This window comes from Tripterygium wilfordii, chromosome 17 (assembly GCF_013401445.1).
Source record: "Tripterygium wilfordii isolate XIE 37 chromosome 17, ASM1340144v1, whole genome shotgun sequence".
NCBI lineage: Eukaryota > Viridiplantae > Streptophyta > Magnoliopsida > Celastrales > Celastraceae > Tripterygium > Tripterygium wilfordii.
The window spans coordinates 4288259-4306667 of NC_052248.1; the positions used below are offsets into that span (position 1 = coordinate 4288259).

General features: G+C 38.2%; 1 protein-coding gene and 1 long non-coding RNA gene across 2 annotated transcripts; both read left to right on the top strand.

Moving 5' to 3' along the window:
• The first annotated feature begins 884 nt into the window (after positions 1-884).
• On the top strand, positions 885-4960 carry LOC119982512 (U-box domain-containing protein 33-like). Its single transcript, XM_038825943.1, has 7 exons — positions 885-1428; positions 1515-1636; positions 1752-1873; positions 2043-2147; positions 2810-3335; positions 3413-3913; positions 3998-4960. The coding sequence occupies exons 1-7, from the start codon at positions 1155-1157 to the stop codon at positions 4718-4720; spliced, it is 2373 nt and encodes a 790-aa protein (XP_038681871.1). The 5' UTR covers positions 885-1154; the 3' UTR covers positions 4721-4960.
• A 2262-nt stretch (positions 4961-7222) lies between these two features.
• On the top strand, positions 7223-9117 carry LOC119983175. Its single transcript, XR_005464560.1, has 3 exons — positions 7223-7502; positions 7615-7704; positions 8503-9117. It is a non-coding gene; the product is annotated as an uncharacterized LOC119983175 (long non-coding RNA).
• Positions 9118-18409: the final 9292 nt, after the last annotated feature.

The following is an 18409-nucleotide window of genomic DNA, read 5'->3' on the forward strand; positions in this document are numbered from 1 at the left end:
CTGAAAGTTGTAGTCCTCGTGGTGAAGGAATGTTCTTTTGGCAGTTTGAAGACCGACGACTATGCAATCTTGTTGAATTCCAATAGATTGGGGATTACGCATGGGAAAATAGTCGTCAGTCTGATCATTCATTTCAATGGCCGCAACCATTGAACGAGGGCATGCCTTGCAGGTGTTCGATTGATTGCCTAAGAAAATAATAATGCAATTCATCATGTCAAGACTAATATCTCATATCGAATTGATATACACATAACTCAATTGGTTGGTTTATGAGTAAAATCCTAACACCTCTCGCTTAAGTGAAATGTTTTATGAACTTAAAAATCAATAATAACGACTTAAAACGGACAATATTCTTGATATATTTGGGCTTAGATTTCGAAGATAACAAACCCGACCTTTATATACAAAGAAGTCCAAATAATAATTTACTATGAGGAATTTTATTTGCACACACTATCAAACTACTAAGTTTACTTCTTCTACCCTAACACCCAAAATTTAACAAAAATGTTAGAGATTCCCGTAATCCATAATGTCCCTTGATTGGTGTAAGTATAAGAACCCACAAAACCTGATAATTGAACTAGAGAGTAACTAATCACTGGGATGACTGGAATCCTATCTAGTAAGATCCCTTTACTTACTGACTGCACAAACAAACAAGTTGCAATGAACGGGGCCCACCATGGAAATGCTTGTGCAATTTCGCTGATAATACTACTAATATTTTTTTTTCCTTTGTGCCATAAAGACAATACTAAATAACTTTTTTTTATTTAAAAAATGGGATAATATTAATAATGATTACTTGTATTTGTTTTAATAGTCTGCCGTTTGGGCTCACGACAGGCAATTCTCTTTTCACTCTCAGTCATCGACTGCAGAAAGAATCCGACAAAATAAATAAGAAATGGAAAATCTATGGTTGGTTTCTTCCCGTTGAAGTTATCGTTCTTCCTTTCCTAAGTTTTCCTCTCGAGAAAAAAAAAAAACTCAGAATTTTCCAACTTCATCCAACAGAAACTTAATGGAGAGGAAATATCTTCAGTCTTCTTTGATTACAGAATTACTTAGCCAGTGAGTTTGAATTCGGTTGCTGTACGGTGCTTGATTGTTTTTTGGGAGAGGACTCGAATATTATACTATATATGGCCATGGCTGTGGTGCGTCGTCATTCGCCGGCAATTACACAACATGTGAATCCGATTAGGTTTCGTGAAGTTGGGGTTCCAGGAATCATGGCGACGAGGGGAGATATTGTGGAGGAACCGGTGGCGAGGATCATTGAAGATAAGATATATGTTGCTGTGGGCAAAATTGTGAGGGAGTGTAAGTCGATTCTTTTATGGGCACTGCAGAATTCTGGAGGCAAGAGGATTTGCATCCTTCATGTCCACCAGCCTGCACAGATGATTCCATTGAGTAAGTTTTCTAAACATCACATGATTATTGTTATCTATTTATTGAAACATCTTTCACAATATATCTCGTAAGTTTTGGCTTTACAGTGGGTACGAAATTGCCAGTGAGCTCTCTCGAAGAAGAAAAGGTCAAGCAATGGCGGCAAATCGAAAGGCAAGAGATGCATGAAGTTCTAGATGAATATCTTCTCATTTGTCGACGAATGGGGGTACCTACTTACTTCTTTTATCTCTCATATTCTTTCTTTGCAGAATAAGAATTGTCAGAAACTACACAGAAATATATATTGTCAAGCTAATACATGATTTTTTTTTTAATTATAGATTCGAGCTGAGAAAGTATACATTGAAAGGGACTGTATCGAGGAAGGAATATTACAACTCATCTCTCAGCATGGAATCAGGAATCTTGTTATGGGAGCAGCAGCAGACAAGCAATACTCAAGGTAGAAACCGGCCGCTTACAGTTCACTCATCATCTTCATCTTCATCTCCATATTTAGTTCTTTGTTTCAAATGTGACTTTCAGAGAGAGCACATATATATACACACACACACACATGTATATTTAGAGCAGATGTCACATCCCTTACCCTATCTGCTCTCATATTGCAGGAGAATGATGGATATCAAGTCCAAGAAAGCCATCTCTGTGCGACTAGAAGCGCCTACTGCTTGTCACATAAGGTTTATTTGCAAGGGTCGTCTTATATACATAAGGTATATACGTGATGTATTTGCTGTGCATTCTTCTGATGTTTAATGCTTATCGTGTTATTGGAATATATTTGCTGGTCACCCCTCTAGTTTCCGGTTGAACCGGCCTGTTTTAAAACACTTACTTACAAGTGTGTGTATATATATTAGGAATTCTCACATAATGGTCTAAAATAAAAGTGTAAAATAAGGGTGTATGTTTATACGATTGATTTGAAATATGTGGAATACAAGTAATGGGCCCCACATGTCATCTCACTCATCCACATCATTAAAAAGTGATCCTTATTTTTGACCCTTATGTGAAAATTCTCATATATATATATATATATATATATATATATATAGAATAAGGTAAAAGACTAAACTACCCTACAAGTATACAAATATATACAGAATATCTCCCCTACAAGTATACAAATATATACAGAATATCTCTAGCAGTTGTACATTCTTCATTTCCTTCCTATTATTAATACATGCTTGCGGATAGAAAATTTTGAAGGTATTTAATTTTTTTTACCAAAAGAAGCTGAATCAGTGATTTATTTGAAACTTCAAACCCTTGTTACTGCTAAGAAGATATGGAAATGTTACTGTGATTTTAATTTAGTAAGTCAATTAAGACTGCAATGACCACTAATGCAAGTAATGTGTCAAAATAGGGAAGGTATTTCCAATGGAACCACCATTGCAGAAGTTGCATCTTCGTCACTGCAAGCAAGTGCAAACCCAGTAACTGGACAGTCAGATTACTTGACATCACGATCTACAGTCCTAGAACGGAATGATCATCATGTTCATCTTGCCAATCTATCTCAGGATTTATTCCGCAGAATTAGATCTTTGAATTTTGCTCGACAGACAGAGAGAGCAGATGATGATATTGCACAGTCTTTAACTCCACATAACAGTCTGAAAACAGAATTGAGTTCTGATGAATCAGATGTCGCATTTAGGAGCGCTTCTGAAGCTTCTCTTGTCTCGTCATATTCTTCAAGTGGACTGGTTAATACGGATATGTTTCCACTTGTGACAACTGAGGAGAGTGAGGATGGGAGCATGGATGACATTCTGTATTATCAACTAGAACAAGCAAGGATAGAGGCTCATAAGTCAAGGATGGAAGCATTAGGAGAAGCAACGAGGCGAGCAAAAGCTGAAAAGGTGGTCATTGATGCCATACGCAGGGTAATTTATAAATATTGAACCACCATTTCTTGTTTCATTTTGTCTTGGCTTTGAAATTGAGATGCTCTTGTATACAGGCTAAAGCATCGGAAAGCTTGTATGCTGAGGAGGCGAAACAAAAGAAAGAAATTGAGGAAATGCTGGCAAAAGAAAAGGAGAAACTTGAAAGAATGAAGGGTGAACGGGACAAAGTTATGGAAGAACTTGAGCTTTCCCTCAATCAGAAGTCATTGTTGGAGAACCAAATTTCAGAGTCCGATCATATTACGAAGGAATTGGAGCGGGAAATTTTCTCTGCTGTGGAACTCTTGCAAAACTTCGAGAAGGAACGAGAGGAGTTGCAGAAAGAGCGGGACACTGCACTTAAAGAGGTTGAGGAGCTACGGAAAATGCCTCGGTTCTTCTCCGAGTTCTCTGTCTTGGAGATTAAGGAAGCAACTCAAAACTTCGATCCATCCCTTAAGATTGGTGAAGGTGGGTATGGAAGCATTTATAAAGGTCTCCTTCGTCACACCCAGGTTGCCATAAAGATCCTTGGCTCTCATAGCAAGCAAGGCCCATCAGAGTTTCAGCAGGAGGTAATTGTGATATATCCTTCTTAGAATGTAGCCGAATTTGATTGCAAGAATGGCCATGTTTGACTTGTTTTAGTTTGATAACAGGTTGATGTTCTGAGTAAGATAAGGCATCCAAACCTTGTCACTCTCATTGGAACATGTCCTGAAACTTGGACTCTTATCTATGAGTATCTTCCTAATGGGAGCCTTGAAGATCGACTGAGTTGCAGCAACAATTCTCCTCCATTGTCATGGCAAACTCGAATACGCATAGCTGCTGAGCTTTGCAGTGTCCTTATTTTTCTTCACTCTAGTAAACCTCATAGCATAATCCATGGGGATCTAAAGCCTGCCAACATTCTGCTTGATGCAAACTTTATGAGCAAACTCAGTGATTTTGGTATTTGTCGTTCACTTTCTCATGATCCAAGTTCGAGCAATGAGACAACACAGTTTTGCAGAACGAACGTCCCGAAGGGCACTGCTGGATACATCGATCCTGAGTTTCTTACCTTAGGAGAGCTTACAACAAAATCGGATGTCTACGCATTTGGAATTATCTTGTTGCAATTGCTGACTGGAAGACCTGCTCTGGGGATAACAAAAGAAGTGCAATATGCATTAGACGCAGGAAATTTGAAAAGGATTTTGGATCCTTTAGCGGTAGACTGGCCATTTGTGAAAGCTGAGCAGTTAGCTCGCTTGGCAATGAGGTGTTGTGAGATGAATCGAAGGAGCCGGCCAGACCTTGCTTCAGATGTTTGGAGAGTACTTGAGCCAATGAGGGCTTCAAGTGGGGGAACATCTTTGTTACAACTGGGTACTTGAGAGCATTGCTAGCTAGCCTCCATCTTTATTTGCCCCATTTTCCAAGTAAAGTTCTTCCCTTGCTATCTATATCTCATTGTATGTCGCCTACGACAATCCTTATGCTTGCACACCAAACCGCGCCGGCCCTTCGTTCTGCCATTCAGAAGTGGTTGCAACAGCAATGAAATCCTGCATCACTCTTCTTTTAATTAGTTTCTGGTTGTATATATGGAAGGATATTCTATATTACGTGTGTAGGGGTATTAAGCATTTTATTTGTAACATACGTATATAAATGTAAAAGTAAATAGTAATTAATTTATAAAATAATGATAATTATTTAAAATAAAATAAAGATTATTTATTTATTTATAAAATAAAGATAAGTAATTTATTTATTTTTAAAAATAAAGGTAATTAATTATTTTATAAAATAAATCAATTTATTAATTAATTTATAAAATACAAATAATTTATTAATTAATGGGGTGAGGGATAGAATGAGAACGACAATGAAATACTAAGGATATAAAAGGAATATAAATGAAAATGCTAATAAAATTGTTCAAATTGGTAGCGTTTTGAAAGTAGCATAAAATGCTATAAAAAAATGTCTCGGATTTTGTGCCACAGAATTGTTGTTTGGATGGTACAACATTTATACTAGCAAGTAGTATAAATGCTTGTAAAAAAGTTGTACCAAACAAGCCCTTGGATCAGTTTCTTTTCTGATCAGGATTATGATGTTACACAACATTTTCTTATCTCTTGGAATCATCTTGCTTTTTTCTTTTTTCCTCCTGTATTATCCACACGTCTATCTATTAACTTCCACGTATCAGACGAACACATGGTAATTCCATGTATGAGTTCTGTTCGATAGTAATTGAACCCACACAAGGGTGGAGCCATGAAATCAAATTGGGGTGGGCTAATAATAAAACAATATTACTTTAATCCGTAGAGTAGCAATTAATATGCCCGAAATTGGTTCCTAGTTTACTAATTGTCAGGGTTAGCTAGCTTTCTTTATCATTCAAATGGTTCGTGATGTGAGTCTTGATAATTTATAGCAGTGCAGGGGACCACACGCATGAGTATCATATAAGCTACTCGTGGTTCTCTTACTATTATTGTTATAAAGCTTTGAAAGACTACTAAACTTTGATTTGAAGGTCCTAAATTATCCATGTTCATTTGGGCCTAATAAGGCTTTTCTTATTGAGACAATGTCAAGGTGGTATCCATTAGTGTACTTTTAAACATTTAAGTCTAACAAAAAAACACATGAACATAAAAATACTCATGGGATGATCATTTACCTTTATACCACAACCTCTTTATTCTCTTTATTTTCCTTCTTTCTTTTCCATCTCTCTTTCTTATTTTTCTCTCTCTTCTCTTTCTTATTTTTCTATCTCTTCTTCTTCCTCCCTCTCTCTCTATATATCTCTCTCTAGATATATTTTTTTGCAATTTAAATGGTGCAAATGATATGGGTTGGATGGACAACAAGGCAATTCAATCCGGATGGACAACAAGGCAATTCAATCCGCAGTATCGTTTGGTTACAAAGATATCTTGAATATTTTGGAAACAATATACAAGGTCAATGCATTGATGGATTGCAGCCAAGCTGGATCAATCAAATCCCTTGAATCAGCCAGTAATATCAGATGCTTAACTGGTGGAGAAAAGAATGGCGTGAAGGCTGCAGCAAGATACTAGGCGTGACAGGAGAAATTCAAGCACCATTAGCTGTAAAGGAATCACTATTTAATTAAGTTCTTTCTTTTTGTTTAAGCACCTTATTTTGATATGAATAATTACTTTGTAATTGGGAGAGATTCCTTTGGAGTGATTCCATTGTTCTTGAGAGTGATTCTCATATTTCCTTTCAATATCACGTTTCTTCATTTCTTTTTAGCCCATCTCATAACTTCCATACTTGATTCACATCATTAAAGCTTAAAAGAATTTAAATCTATTGTTTCTATTCTTCCTTACTTTTATTTAGGTGTAGATGTTGGGTACATGATTTTCGTTCAGGATTTCTTTGAGTTTATGAGTGCTAGATCTGAAATAATTAATCTGTTAAGTTCTGCAAAATCATTCAAACAAGTTCATGTTACTGTTTCATAATAAACAAAACCCTTGCCATATTTTTTACTGGAGCAAATGACCTTAAAAAAATACTTAATCTATAATATATCGTTCTGCATTACAATGTCAATACATTAACATGATCATGTAGTTCAATATTAGTCTAATATTAATTTTTGCAACAGTAACATGAAAGAAAAAAATCTCAAATCCAGACGATTTCTACAACGGTTCACTACATCACCATCGTCGTTAGATTCCCCTCACTGAGATGCACAATGCTTAGCCAAATTTTATCCAAAATGGCCACTGGAAAGGGCGACCTGAAGCTGGTACGTTTTGCTCGCGTAATATTACTATTTTGGTACATGTACATCAAAACGCACACTATAATTCATGCTTCTTTTTCATGTACATCAAATTTATCAACATTTAAGAACTCCGCCGATTCATTTTAAGAGGCTGATTTTGGATCTACAAATATTCATTATTTTAGCACTGATTTTGGGTTTTGATTCCGGTTATCAGTGGAAGAATCCCTCTACAAGCGACAAAGGTGAATAAGGTATTCATAGGAAAGCTTCTTCGGCAATTGTCGCAATTGGGCTTTCGCTGTTGGTTTAGTTTGCATGGGTGTTTGTTCTTATTGAGGGATTAATGTGAAGCTTTTATTCTTTCCAGAGACGTGAAGAAGACGGTTAGTTTTCGTTAAGATTCCTTATTGGTATTGTTGAGTGTTGAAACGTTCTTGCCATATAAGTAGCCTTATTGTTGCATGACGTAAAGCAATGAATTATTTAATGTAACAGAACAGCGCAGGTGACTTGGAAGATCGGATTTTGGGTAAAGGCATAATAAGCCTTGCTCTATTGTTGAAGAACACTAAGGAACTTGAAGAGGTTAGGATTTTGTTTCAAATAAAAAAAATTAACTTTATTTTAGGATGTACGATACTGCACCAAATTGCAAAGATCTTTTGGCATATGAACAGGATTTACGTGCTGTACTTTTATGGTTAAGTGCTAAATTATTTATATACAGGCGCTAGAGGTAGGATGTTTATGTTTTCTCAGGTTAAATAGATAAAGATTTTGCTCAAACTGTTAGCCTTATAAAGAAACAAAGGTCTCCTAAAGTTCTTTTTTCAATACAGTTTTATCGTAGACCAGTTAAATAAATTACATTTGACTTGGGTACCACCCCAGTTTTACCATTCCATGCAAAATCATATTTAGCCATGATTATTCTACTGTGATCTCACTCTTGGTGGAGGGAGATTTCTGCAACTTTTTTAATTCTTTGGCACACATGTTGAGTGGATATGAGTTCGAATGAGTTGAAAAAAATGGAACCAACACTGATGTTTGTGCCAAATTTTTGCTGTTCTCTCAAGGATCTGCATTTGTTCGTAAGTGTCCGTTGCGCTCATTGTTCTGCGATTGAAGTCTCTGGTACATAAAGCGCTCTGATGTAGTGAGTCCTGTGGGATAAAACCTTCTAGCAATTCTTTTATGTGAGATGGTAGCAGCACAGGGGAGACGTAAACATAGATACAGATAGGACATTATAAATTATCAGTCCTAATATTGTCATTGAATTGCGACTCTAACAATGTATGTTTTCAACTTAGAACCTGAGAATGAAATTAGTTTTCAAACAGGAAAAGTTTCTTACTGATGACTTTTTTCCTCTTGCAGGGTCCATATCACAATCTAACAGGGAAAAGGAAACGCTACAGGAATCCAAAATTAGCAGTTTGAATTAATTTTGGTAAGTTGTCTTTACAACAAATTAATGTCCATTTGAGCTCATTTTGAATAGGTTTTTGTATGCATTTTATACCTCATTTTCTGATTCTGGGGGACTTGCTGGGCTTGGCAAAGGATATGCTATCAATTTTAATTAGCTTTGTTTCGTCCGCTCTAAAGCATATGGTTATGGTTGACATTTAGTGGAATCTGGATAATTTTGTTTGATATTCACTGCAGCCTGGACAAATGCCATGGGCCAAATTTGAATGCCACCAATACATGATTTCCGATAGTGATTACAGCATATTAATTTGTAAAGCTAATTTGCTGGCAAACTTTTTTGCTTTTAATCGTGGCTTGCTTGCCAGTGAAGTGTACTGAATCAAGAACTTTTGGGAGTTCAAGGACATATTTGAGTTTTAAAAATTGGTGGAAAATTGCTAAATGCAAGACTTTAGGGTTGGATTTTCTTAAGTTACAATTCTTGGAGTTGGTAGTTAACTCAATTTCGTGCTTGAAATGTATTATGGGATTTTATTTTCTTTCAAGATAAATCAATTCCAGTTCTTATTCATTTATTCTAATATTTATAATTTAGTGGGCGACTTCCTAAACTTCAGTGCTTCACATAAAGTGGAATTTCAGAAATTTATCCGGGCAAGGGTCTAAAAAAATTGTATAAAAATTTCAGTAAACTTCTAAAAAGTGTAAAAAAAAAAAAAAAAAACCTTAGAGAAAAATGTAAAATAAAAATTGACTAAAAATTAGAATAATAAACGGTTGCCATTACAATTCTGTTAAGTATAAGGGTAAGATAGTAAAATGATAAAGCTGGTTGACCGGCCGTATGGGGTTGTGATGGTACGATTATCATTTCGTCACTTACTTTGTCCAATCTTAGGGATGGCAACGGGACGGGGCGGATCATGGTTGCCCCATCCCCGTCTCGCACCTCCAAGGGTACAACACATTCCCGCATGTCGGGGCGATATTTACTCCCGCCTCCGCCCCGATTGCCCCGATTCAACATCTTTGAATCATCACCGCAAACGTTATTACTCAACATTCATACATGACGTGCATAGCGCGGGTATGCACGTAGTTTTAAACATAGGATTGAATAGCAACTTAACAAATATTCAATTATATTACATGTATTAACGTGTTTTTTTAACTACAATGATATTAGAAGAATACATTTTGATTACGTAGTTTTAGGTATTGTTCTCACAAATTGAATGGATTTTTTTAGTCTCATCTTTCAAAAACTCAATTAATTATGACTTTTAGTGTATTCTTAATAGGATGCCAGATTCCAATATTTGTCCTGATTAATTGTTGACTTCCACACTTGTTTAAGTCTATCCCATATATTTTCTAGAGAAGGAGGAAAAAAAAACTGAGTCTAACAGATAAGGAAAAAAATTAAGAAAAATAGTGTTTGGTATACTTAAATAAATTTTTTTTTATCTTATAAATATAATATTAATAGCAAAAGCAGCCAAATATATGAAAAGCAGAGAATCAAGACACACGGAGAACACCAAGGAGAGGTGGTTCACTAGTTCGGTGGGCGATCGGTTGTGTTAGACATATATATGCCCAAGGTTCGATTCCAATATAAAAAATATTTCTCACCGATATTTGAAAAAAAAACACACAAAGAGAACATAGGAAGTCCGGAGTAAATCTTCATGAATGCATAAGGCCTTGTGATTAAGTCATCATTTGTAAGTTCCGTGGAAATGTGTTGTATATTGTATTGAAGAAATATCGCCCATTGGCGTAACAATCAATCCCATCGATGAAGACTGAAGGCTTCATACTTGATTAATAGGGAGTTTTTGTCTGTTAGTGTTTGGCTTCAGAGAAAATCTCCAAATCCAAAGTCCAAAGAATAATGCAGGCTTTCCCTGCACCAGAAGATTAAGCCCTTGTTACTCTCAACTGTGTTGAGAATCAAAATATCAACGACCACAATTAAATACAAGGGTCCTCTTCCTCCTCCTACCCTAGAAATACACCCAACACCCTTTTTTATAAACAAAGAAGTTGCAATGAACGGGGCCTACCATGGGAAATGCTTGTGCAATTTCGCTGATGGTACTAGTAAAAGTAAATTGATCATGCGAAGTAAAAGTAAAGAGTAAGAGAAGATAAGAAGTAGCAGGTGTGATAGAGATACTGGCAATAATAAGCAATGAGGGGCACACATTGTTTCGAGACAGTAATGCAGGTAAATTGAAGAAGAGAAGAAGAGGATGAGAAAATGATAATGAATGAAAATAGGAGTGGAGAAATTTACCTCTATTGAAAGAGAATATAGAATATCATTGTGTTTTCGAGTTCTTTTGTTCATCTTGGTTTCGAAGCTGTCTTCAATGTTTTGGAGTTGAGGTGCAGGTATGGCAGAGCTGATGATGGACAGAAAAGCGAAGAAATCCGGATGGAACCAAGGAGAATATTGTTTTTTTTGGAGACTATGAAAAGTAAAATGTTTAGTCTTTTTTCTTTCTGTTTCTGTTGTAATTCTATCGATTGAAGTGTGCAATTCGTGGACACAAAAGTAAGATGTACACAAATTAGAGGTTTTTTAATATGGATAGGAAGTTTTATATAGTGGTGGTCAAAACCTTACGATATGTACAATAGTTGAATCCATTGAACAAAAGGATGAGCATGTACTGAGGTAGTAGTATTCATAAATTATGTGTATATATATATATATATATACCCACACACAGCTAATAGCTACATCTTAGAGGTAGTTGAAGTTATCTGTAATGACTTCTGCTACGTTGAATGTCAGATCTGGCATAGCAATCTCTCGTTCGTTAATAGATACCGTGAATGTGTATGCTTTGCCACAGATTCGATGAATGCATGATGGATGGGAGAGTATATCGCTCTGAACATGGAAGATTTGTCAATTCACTAGCTGGTAGTTTGATTAATTTCTCCACATGCTTCCCGAAAAGGAAGAACTTGGCATCACCAGAAGCATCGGTTACTATCACTTGAAGTTTATACCTAAGAGACATTGTAATGTCATTAGTTTATGAAATGAGACAGACCAAGTGTGACGTAGACATTATTAAATGAGTGATTGTCTTGCCAAGGTATTCGCAAATTTTAAATTGGACCACATTTTCTGCAAGAGAGAACACCATTGTAATTTGTAACGCCAACCAGACACTTTGGACATGCATTGTACCACCATCCTTTGCTTGCGTCAATCAACATCCCTTTAAGTTGTAAGCGCAAGTCCAGTTTAGTGACTGTGACTGTATATATATAGTCAATGAATCCTTCACGATTCTTGACTGTTTTGGTCCAATATGATACTGGGCCTTGTTTTAGACTTAAATGGCCCATGGAGTTTATCTCCTACGCATTTGCAATTTCTAGTTTTTCTACCTGTTACTTTGGACGTGCAGACTTCATGCTAAGAGTAAGAGTGGTCGACTTCCTGTACACGTCAACTTCACTTGCCCTGGTCTGCCTGGCACAGGCACACCACCTTGGCAATTGGCAGTTGGTTAACCTTGGCAATTGGCAGTTGGTGTTATGACTAAGAAAAATACCACATCCCCCACCTTCATACATATAACAAAGCCTTTTTCTAACCCAGTGAGTTGGGTTTTAATCCATAGTAGTTGGGTTTGCTTAGTGAGTTGGGCTTCAAACTATAATAGCTGGGTTAAGGAGAAACAAAACCGTGTGTGTCCGATATATTTACAGAAACCGAATAACTTAAAGTGGAGAATATTTTTGATATGTATGAGGGTTTGGATTCCCGATAGTTGGCATATTAAAAAAACTATACTGGGCTACACAACCCTGTGAACAGAGGTTGAAGTGGAACTACTCCGTGTCTATTGGGGGACGATCCCCAGTGACATAACAATTATTTCACTACCCCTAATGTAGGTTGATGTATATGCACTCAGCTTAAAAAAAAAAAAGAATCTCAATAAACTAACATACTCATACTCTTGTCATACTCAATCCCAAGTCCTCAACCAACAAACTAAGTTACTTACCCCACCTAGTTCACTAAATTAAGTGACCCAACTCACTAAGTGACCCACACACCCCACTTGACACAACCCTCTCATTTTCAAGGAGTCTTTCGCATGTCCTTTCAAATGCGATTTTGACTATACTCATGTGCCTTACCCTACCTAAGCTCTCTCTTGAATTATTTGCGATTTTTGAATGATTAACTTGTATATTTCATAGAAAATGAATTATTTGAAAGTATTACTAATGATGATTAATAACGCTTTTTAAAAATATATATGAAAACTCGTAAAAAAATGTAATAAATTACTATATGTTTTCTTATTTCTTTGAAGTATTATTAATGTGTTTTTGTGTTGGCTGTATATATTAGTGAATCCATGACATAAAAATATGGGGACACTACCTTCGCACTACTTTTTGGACCCCAATGATCTCAATGTCTAGTAGACTTCTAAAGAGGAAAAACTCTCTCGTAACCAAGGAATCAGGGACGGAGCCAGCATGTAAATGAGTTTATTACACGATAAGCCGAGTCTAGAAAATGAATTATTTGAAGCTATTACTAATGATGATTAATAAGCATTTTAAAAATATGAAAATTCATATAAAAACAATTGTAATATATTACTATATGTGTTTTTGACGTATTATTAATGTGTTTTTGTGTTGGCGGTATACATTTGTGAATCCATGACATAAAAAATATGGGGAAGCTGCCTTCGCACCACTTTTTGTACCCCCAATGATCTCAATGTCTAGTAGACTTCTAAAGAGGAAAAACTCTCTCGTAACCAAGGAATCAGGGACGGAGCCACCAGCATGTAAACGAGGGCACGTGCCTATAGAGTTTTTTTTAGTATACATATTGATGTAGATAAGGTTGAAGAGTTTGCTTTACAGTGTATGGAGGCCTTTGATCGTCAACGTGGGAGGAAGCTTTGTGGCTAAGAAACAACATACGGACGTGCAGGCTTTAATTATTGAACTATTAGTTTTACTTAGTTTTGTTTCCTTTTTTTTAATTAAGTGTCTATGGGCAGATATGTCTTTAAGTATTTTCTTTTAGGGTTCCTACGTGACCTATTTATTTGGCTTGTTTTTGAGTTGAACATTATTATTGAGTTTATGATATAAAATACGGCCGCCTACGCGTGAGCTGATTTACCTATAGTTCTTGCTTGTGCCGAAGCGAGGATTATAGAAGAGTGTGTTCTTGCTGGTGTGTTTGATTTTCTGCGTCTTATAATCTTGCGCTGCATCAGTTGGTATCGGAGCCATGGTTCGGGGAAGAGGACGTGGAGGAAGACGTGTAGCGTTGGAAGAGATTTATGCACGCGATGAAACAGCACAGGAAGAGCAACTGAATAATCGGATGAGGAGGATGGAGGAACAGTGGACTTTGATGGATGAACGATTGGAATTTATTACGGAACAGTTGGCCAGTCTGTCTACAGGCCGACCTCAACGTCAATCACCCCACAACCTTCAAGCCGCTGAATCTGAGGATCCCGAGAGTGATGAAGAGAGTATGGTGAACCCGTTTGTTGCAGGAAATAATCGAGTTCAGCGTAATGAACAGCGTGGTAACAACCGATGGGAATCAGGGTTTAAACTAGATATCCCTGAGTTCCAAGGTTGCTTACAACCCGAGGAGCTATTGGATTGGATTGCTGCTGTTGAAGAAATTTTAGAGTTTAAAGAGGTGCCGGATAATCGTCGTGTACCACTAGTCGCGGCCAGATTCCGGGGAAGGGCTGCTGCGTGGTGGCAACAATTGAAACAAAGTAGGGTGCGTCGAGGAAAACCCAAACTTGTTAGTTGGACTAAGTTGGTGAAACATATGAGAAACGCTTTCCTGCCGTATAATTACGTGAGGACATTATACCAACAGCTACAAAACCTTCGACAAGGTTCCCGAACTGTTGATGAATACACGACTGAGTTCTATCGACTTCTTACAAGGGTTGACGTGAATGAAACAGAAGATATGTTGGTTTCTCAGTATATAGGAGGTTTACGGCAGCAATTTCAAGATTCGCTAAATTTCCTTGATATCATGTCAGTCAGTGAGGCACACCAAAAGGCACTACACCTGGAGAAAGCTATGGGTCGGAGAACATGGGCTGGAGATGGGGGACTTAATAGTAGACGACTGAGCAGCACAACAACTGCACAGTCACCGAGTGCTGGAGCACAACCTATGCAAAATCGGGGACCTTCAAACATACAACAAGGACGTAGTGTTGGAGTTGGGATTCGTTGTTTCAAGTGTGGAGAGTCAGGGCACCGTATGGCTGACTGTAAAAAGGTTGATAAGTACGGCAAAGGTTTGTTTGTTGAGACTGAAGACACACCAATGGGAGTGGAAGTAAATTTGGATCAAGACCCTATTTTTGATGAAGAAGTTCAGTGTGAAGAGGAGCATGTCCACGGAGATGAAGGGCCTTTATTGATGATGAAACGTATATTCCTCTCACCTCGTGAGGAAGCAAATGGAGATTGGTTGCGTAATAATATTTTTAATTCCACATGTACGATTGGTGGTAAGGTATGCCAACTCATTATTGATTCGGGAAGTTTCGAAAACGTAGTTGCGGAAGAAGTTGTCAAGAAGCTAGAACTGGCTACAGAAAAACACCCAACACCCTACAGATTATCGTGGTTAAAAAAAGGATCTGCGGTGGCGGTTTCTAAACGTTGTTTAGTGCCTTTCTCAATGGGGACAAGGTATGCAGATAAAGCTTGGTGTGATGTGGTAGACATGGATGTATGTCATCTTCTTTTAGGAAGACCATGGCAGTACGATCGTAGCGTTATTCATGATGGTAAGCTTAATACTTATAGTTTCATCTTTAATAGTGTGAAAATGGTTTTATATCCAATGAAAGAAAAGAAGCCTTCACTACTGTCTGATTCAAATCTCAATTTATTGACCAAGCGAGACTTTATGATTGAATCTAAAGATACTGGTGTTGTATTTGTATTATTGGGCAAAGAAATTCTTCATGGCACAAGCCACGGTGTCATACCCGAGATGGTTCAAGGGTTATTAGCAGAGTTTAGAGATGTTTTCCCGGATGAATTGCCAGATGAACTTCCCCCATTACGAGATGTGCAACACCAAATTGATTTGATTCCAAGTTCTACATTACCAAATAGACCTCATTATCGGATGAGCCCAAAAGAACACGAAGAGTTGAGACGACAGGTTGAGGCCTTACTATCGAAGGGTCACATCCGCGAGAGCCTCAGCCCATGCGCAGTGCCTGCGCTACTAACACCAAAGAAAGATGGTTCCTGGCGAATGTGCGTGGACAGTAGGGCTATTAATAAAATCACAGTAAGGTATAGGTTTCCTATACCCCGATTAGATGACTTATTAGATCAATTGAGCGGGGCCACAGTATTCACGAAGTTGGATTTGAAGAGCGGATATCATCAAATTCGTGTCCGTCCCGGAGATGAATGGAAGACAGCTTTTAAAACTCGAGAGGGTTTGTATGAGTGGCTTGTAATGCCCTTTGGCCTATCTAACGCCCCCAGCACATTCATGCGTGTGATGAACCAAGTTTTCAGGCCATTCATTGGTAAGTTCCTCGTGGTCTATTTTGACGACATATTGATATATAGTACTACGGCAGAGTCACATTTGGAACACTTGAGGGCAGTATTGATGGTGTTGAGAACTGAGAAATTCTTTGCCGCCTTGGGAAAGTGTTCTTTCATGACAGATTCGGTCCTATTTTTGGGATATGTGGTCTCTAAAAATGGGCTGTCCGTCGACGAATCCAAAGTTGAAGCCGTGCGCAATTGGCCTATTCCAACCACGGTGCAAGAGGTTCGCAGCTTCCATGGGTTAGTGTCCTTTTACCGTCGTTTCATTCGCAATTTTAGTACAATTATAGCACCTCTTACAGATTGCATGAAAGGTGGTAAGCTGGTATGGACAGCCGACGCTGACCGCGCATTTGATTTGGTAAAACAAATGCTTACGTCCGCTCCCATTCTGGGGTTGCCGGACTTTGCCTTGCCCTTTGAGTTGCATTGCGATGCATCAGGGGTCGGCATTGGGGCTGTACTAAGTCAACAAGGCAAACCTGTAGCTTATTTTAGTGAGAAATTGAGTGGACCCAAACTCAATTATAGTACCTATGACCTGGAGTTTTATGCGCTTATACGGGCTTTGAAACATTGGAGCTCTTATTTAGCCTATAATGAGTTTATATTATTTTCGGACCATGAAGCATTGAAGCATTTACAGAGTCAAGATAAATTGTCGTCCAGACATGCACGATGGTCCGCATATGCCCAACAATTTTCATTCTCTATCAAGCACAAATCGGGTCATATTAATAAGGTGGCAGACGCACTTAGTAGACGGACATCGCTGTTGACAATAATGCGAAATACGGTACTGGGCTTTGATACATTTAAAGAATTATTGATTGCTGATCCATACTTTGGTGCTATTCTTGAAGATCTACATGCAGGTCTGGTCAATGATTTTGTTTTACATGATGGGTTCTTATTTAAAGGACATCAATTGTGCGTGCCTGAAGGTAGCCTACGTTTGAGAATAATCCAAGAATTACACAGTGAAGGGCACATGGGACGTGATAAAACCTTGGTGTTAGTGGCTGAGCGCTATTTTTGGCCAACTATGCGCAAGGAGGTTGGGCGTTTCGTGGAAGGGTGCCGTGTTTGTCAGGTGTCAAAAGGGGGTACCACTAATGCCGGGTTGTACATGCCGTTACCTATACCCGAGGGCCCGTGGACTAGTATTAGCATGGATTTTGTTTTAGGCCTCCCTCGCACACAACGGGGACATGACTCCATTTTTGTGGTGGTAGATCGTTTCTCTAAGATGGCCCATTTTATTGCATGCAAGAAGACTTCCGATGCAGTTCATATCGCTCAATTATTCTTTCGAGAAGTCTATCGATGCCATGGCTTACCTCTGTCTATAGTCTCGGACCGTGACACGCGATTCCTCAGCCATTTTTGGCGTTGTCTGTGGCGTCTCTCTAACACTAAACTTGATTTTAGTAGTGCCTATCATCCTCAGACAGACGGACAGACGGAGGTTGTTAACCGTTCTTTGGGTTCTCTATTACGTTGTTTGGTGGGTGATCACCTCAAGCTATGGGATCAACGACTATATCAAGCGGAGTTTGCTTATAATCGGTCTACCAATCGTAGCACAGGGTTTAGTCCTTTTCAGATTAATTATGGGTATAATCCGCGTGCCCCGTTGGACTTACTCCCTCTTCCTGATGTGAAACGGGGCAGTGTCAAAGCCGAAGATCTGCTATCCCAAGTTCGCCACACTCATGAAGTCACTGCTCAACACCTCCGAGATTCAGCTGTTAAGTACAAAACCACCGCGGATAGGAAGCGTCGTGCTGTGGAGTTTGCCGTTGGTGATCTGGTTTGGGCTATTTTGACTAAAGATCGTTTTTCTCCTGGTGAGTATAGTAAGTTGGCAGCGCGTAAAATTGGTCCCGTGGAGGTAGTGCAAAAGATTAACTCCAATGCATACAGACTGAAACTGCCCGCTTCACTCAAGACACATGATGTGTTTAATGTCCGTCATTTACTACCTTATTCAAGTGATGTTTCTGTGTTGACCGTGCCTTCCACGTCGAGGTCGACTTCTTCCCCACCCGGAGAGGATGATGTAGATAAGGTTGAAGAGTTTGCTTTACAGTGTATGGAGGCCTTTGATCGTCAACGTGGGAGGAAGCTTTGTGGCTAAGAAACAACATACGGACGTGCAGGCTTTAATTATTGAACTATTAGTTTTACTTAGTTTTGTTTCCTTTTTTTT

Coding starts and splice junctions, on each gene's coding strand:
- LOC119982512 (XM_038825943.1), top strand. CDS start 1,155: ATGGCCATGGCTGTGGTGCGTCGTCATTCGCCGGCAATTACACAACAT. Junction 1,874..2,042: donor GCAGACAAGCAATACTCAAG/GTAGAAACCGGC, acceptor CTCATATTGCAG/GAGAATGATGGATATCAAGT. Junction 2,148..2,809: donor GGTCGTCTTATATACATAAG/GTATATACGTGA, acceptor GTGTCAAAATAG/GGAAGGTATTTCCAATGGAA.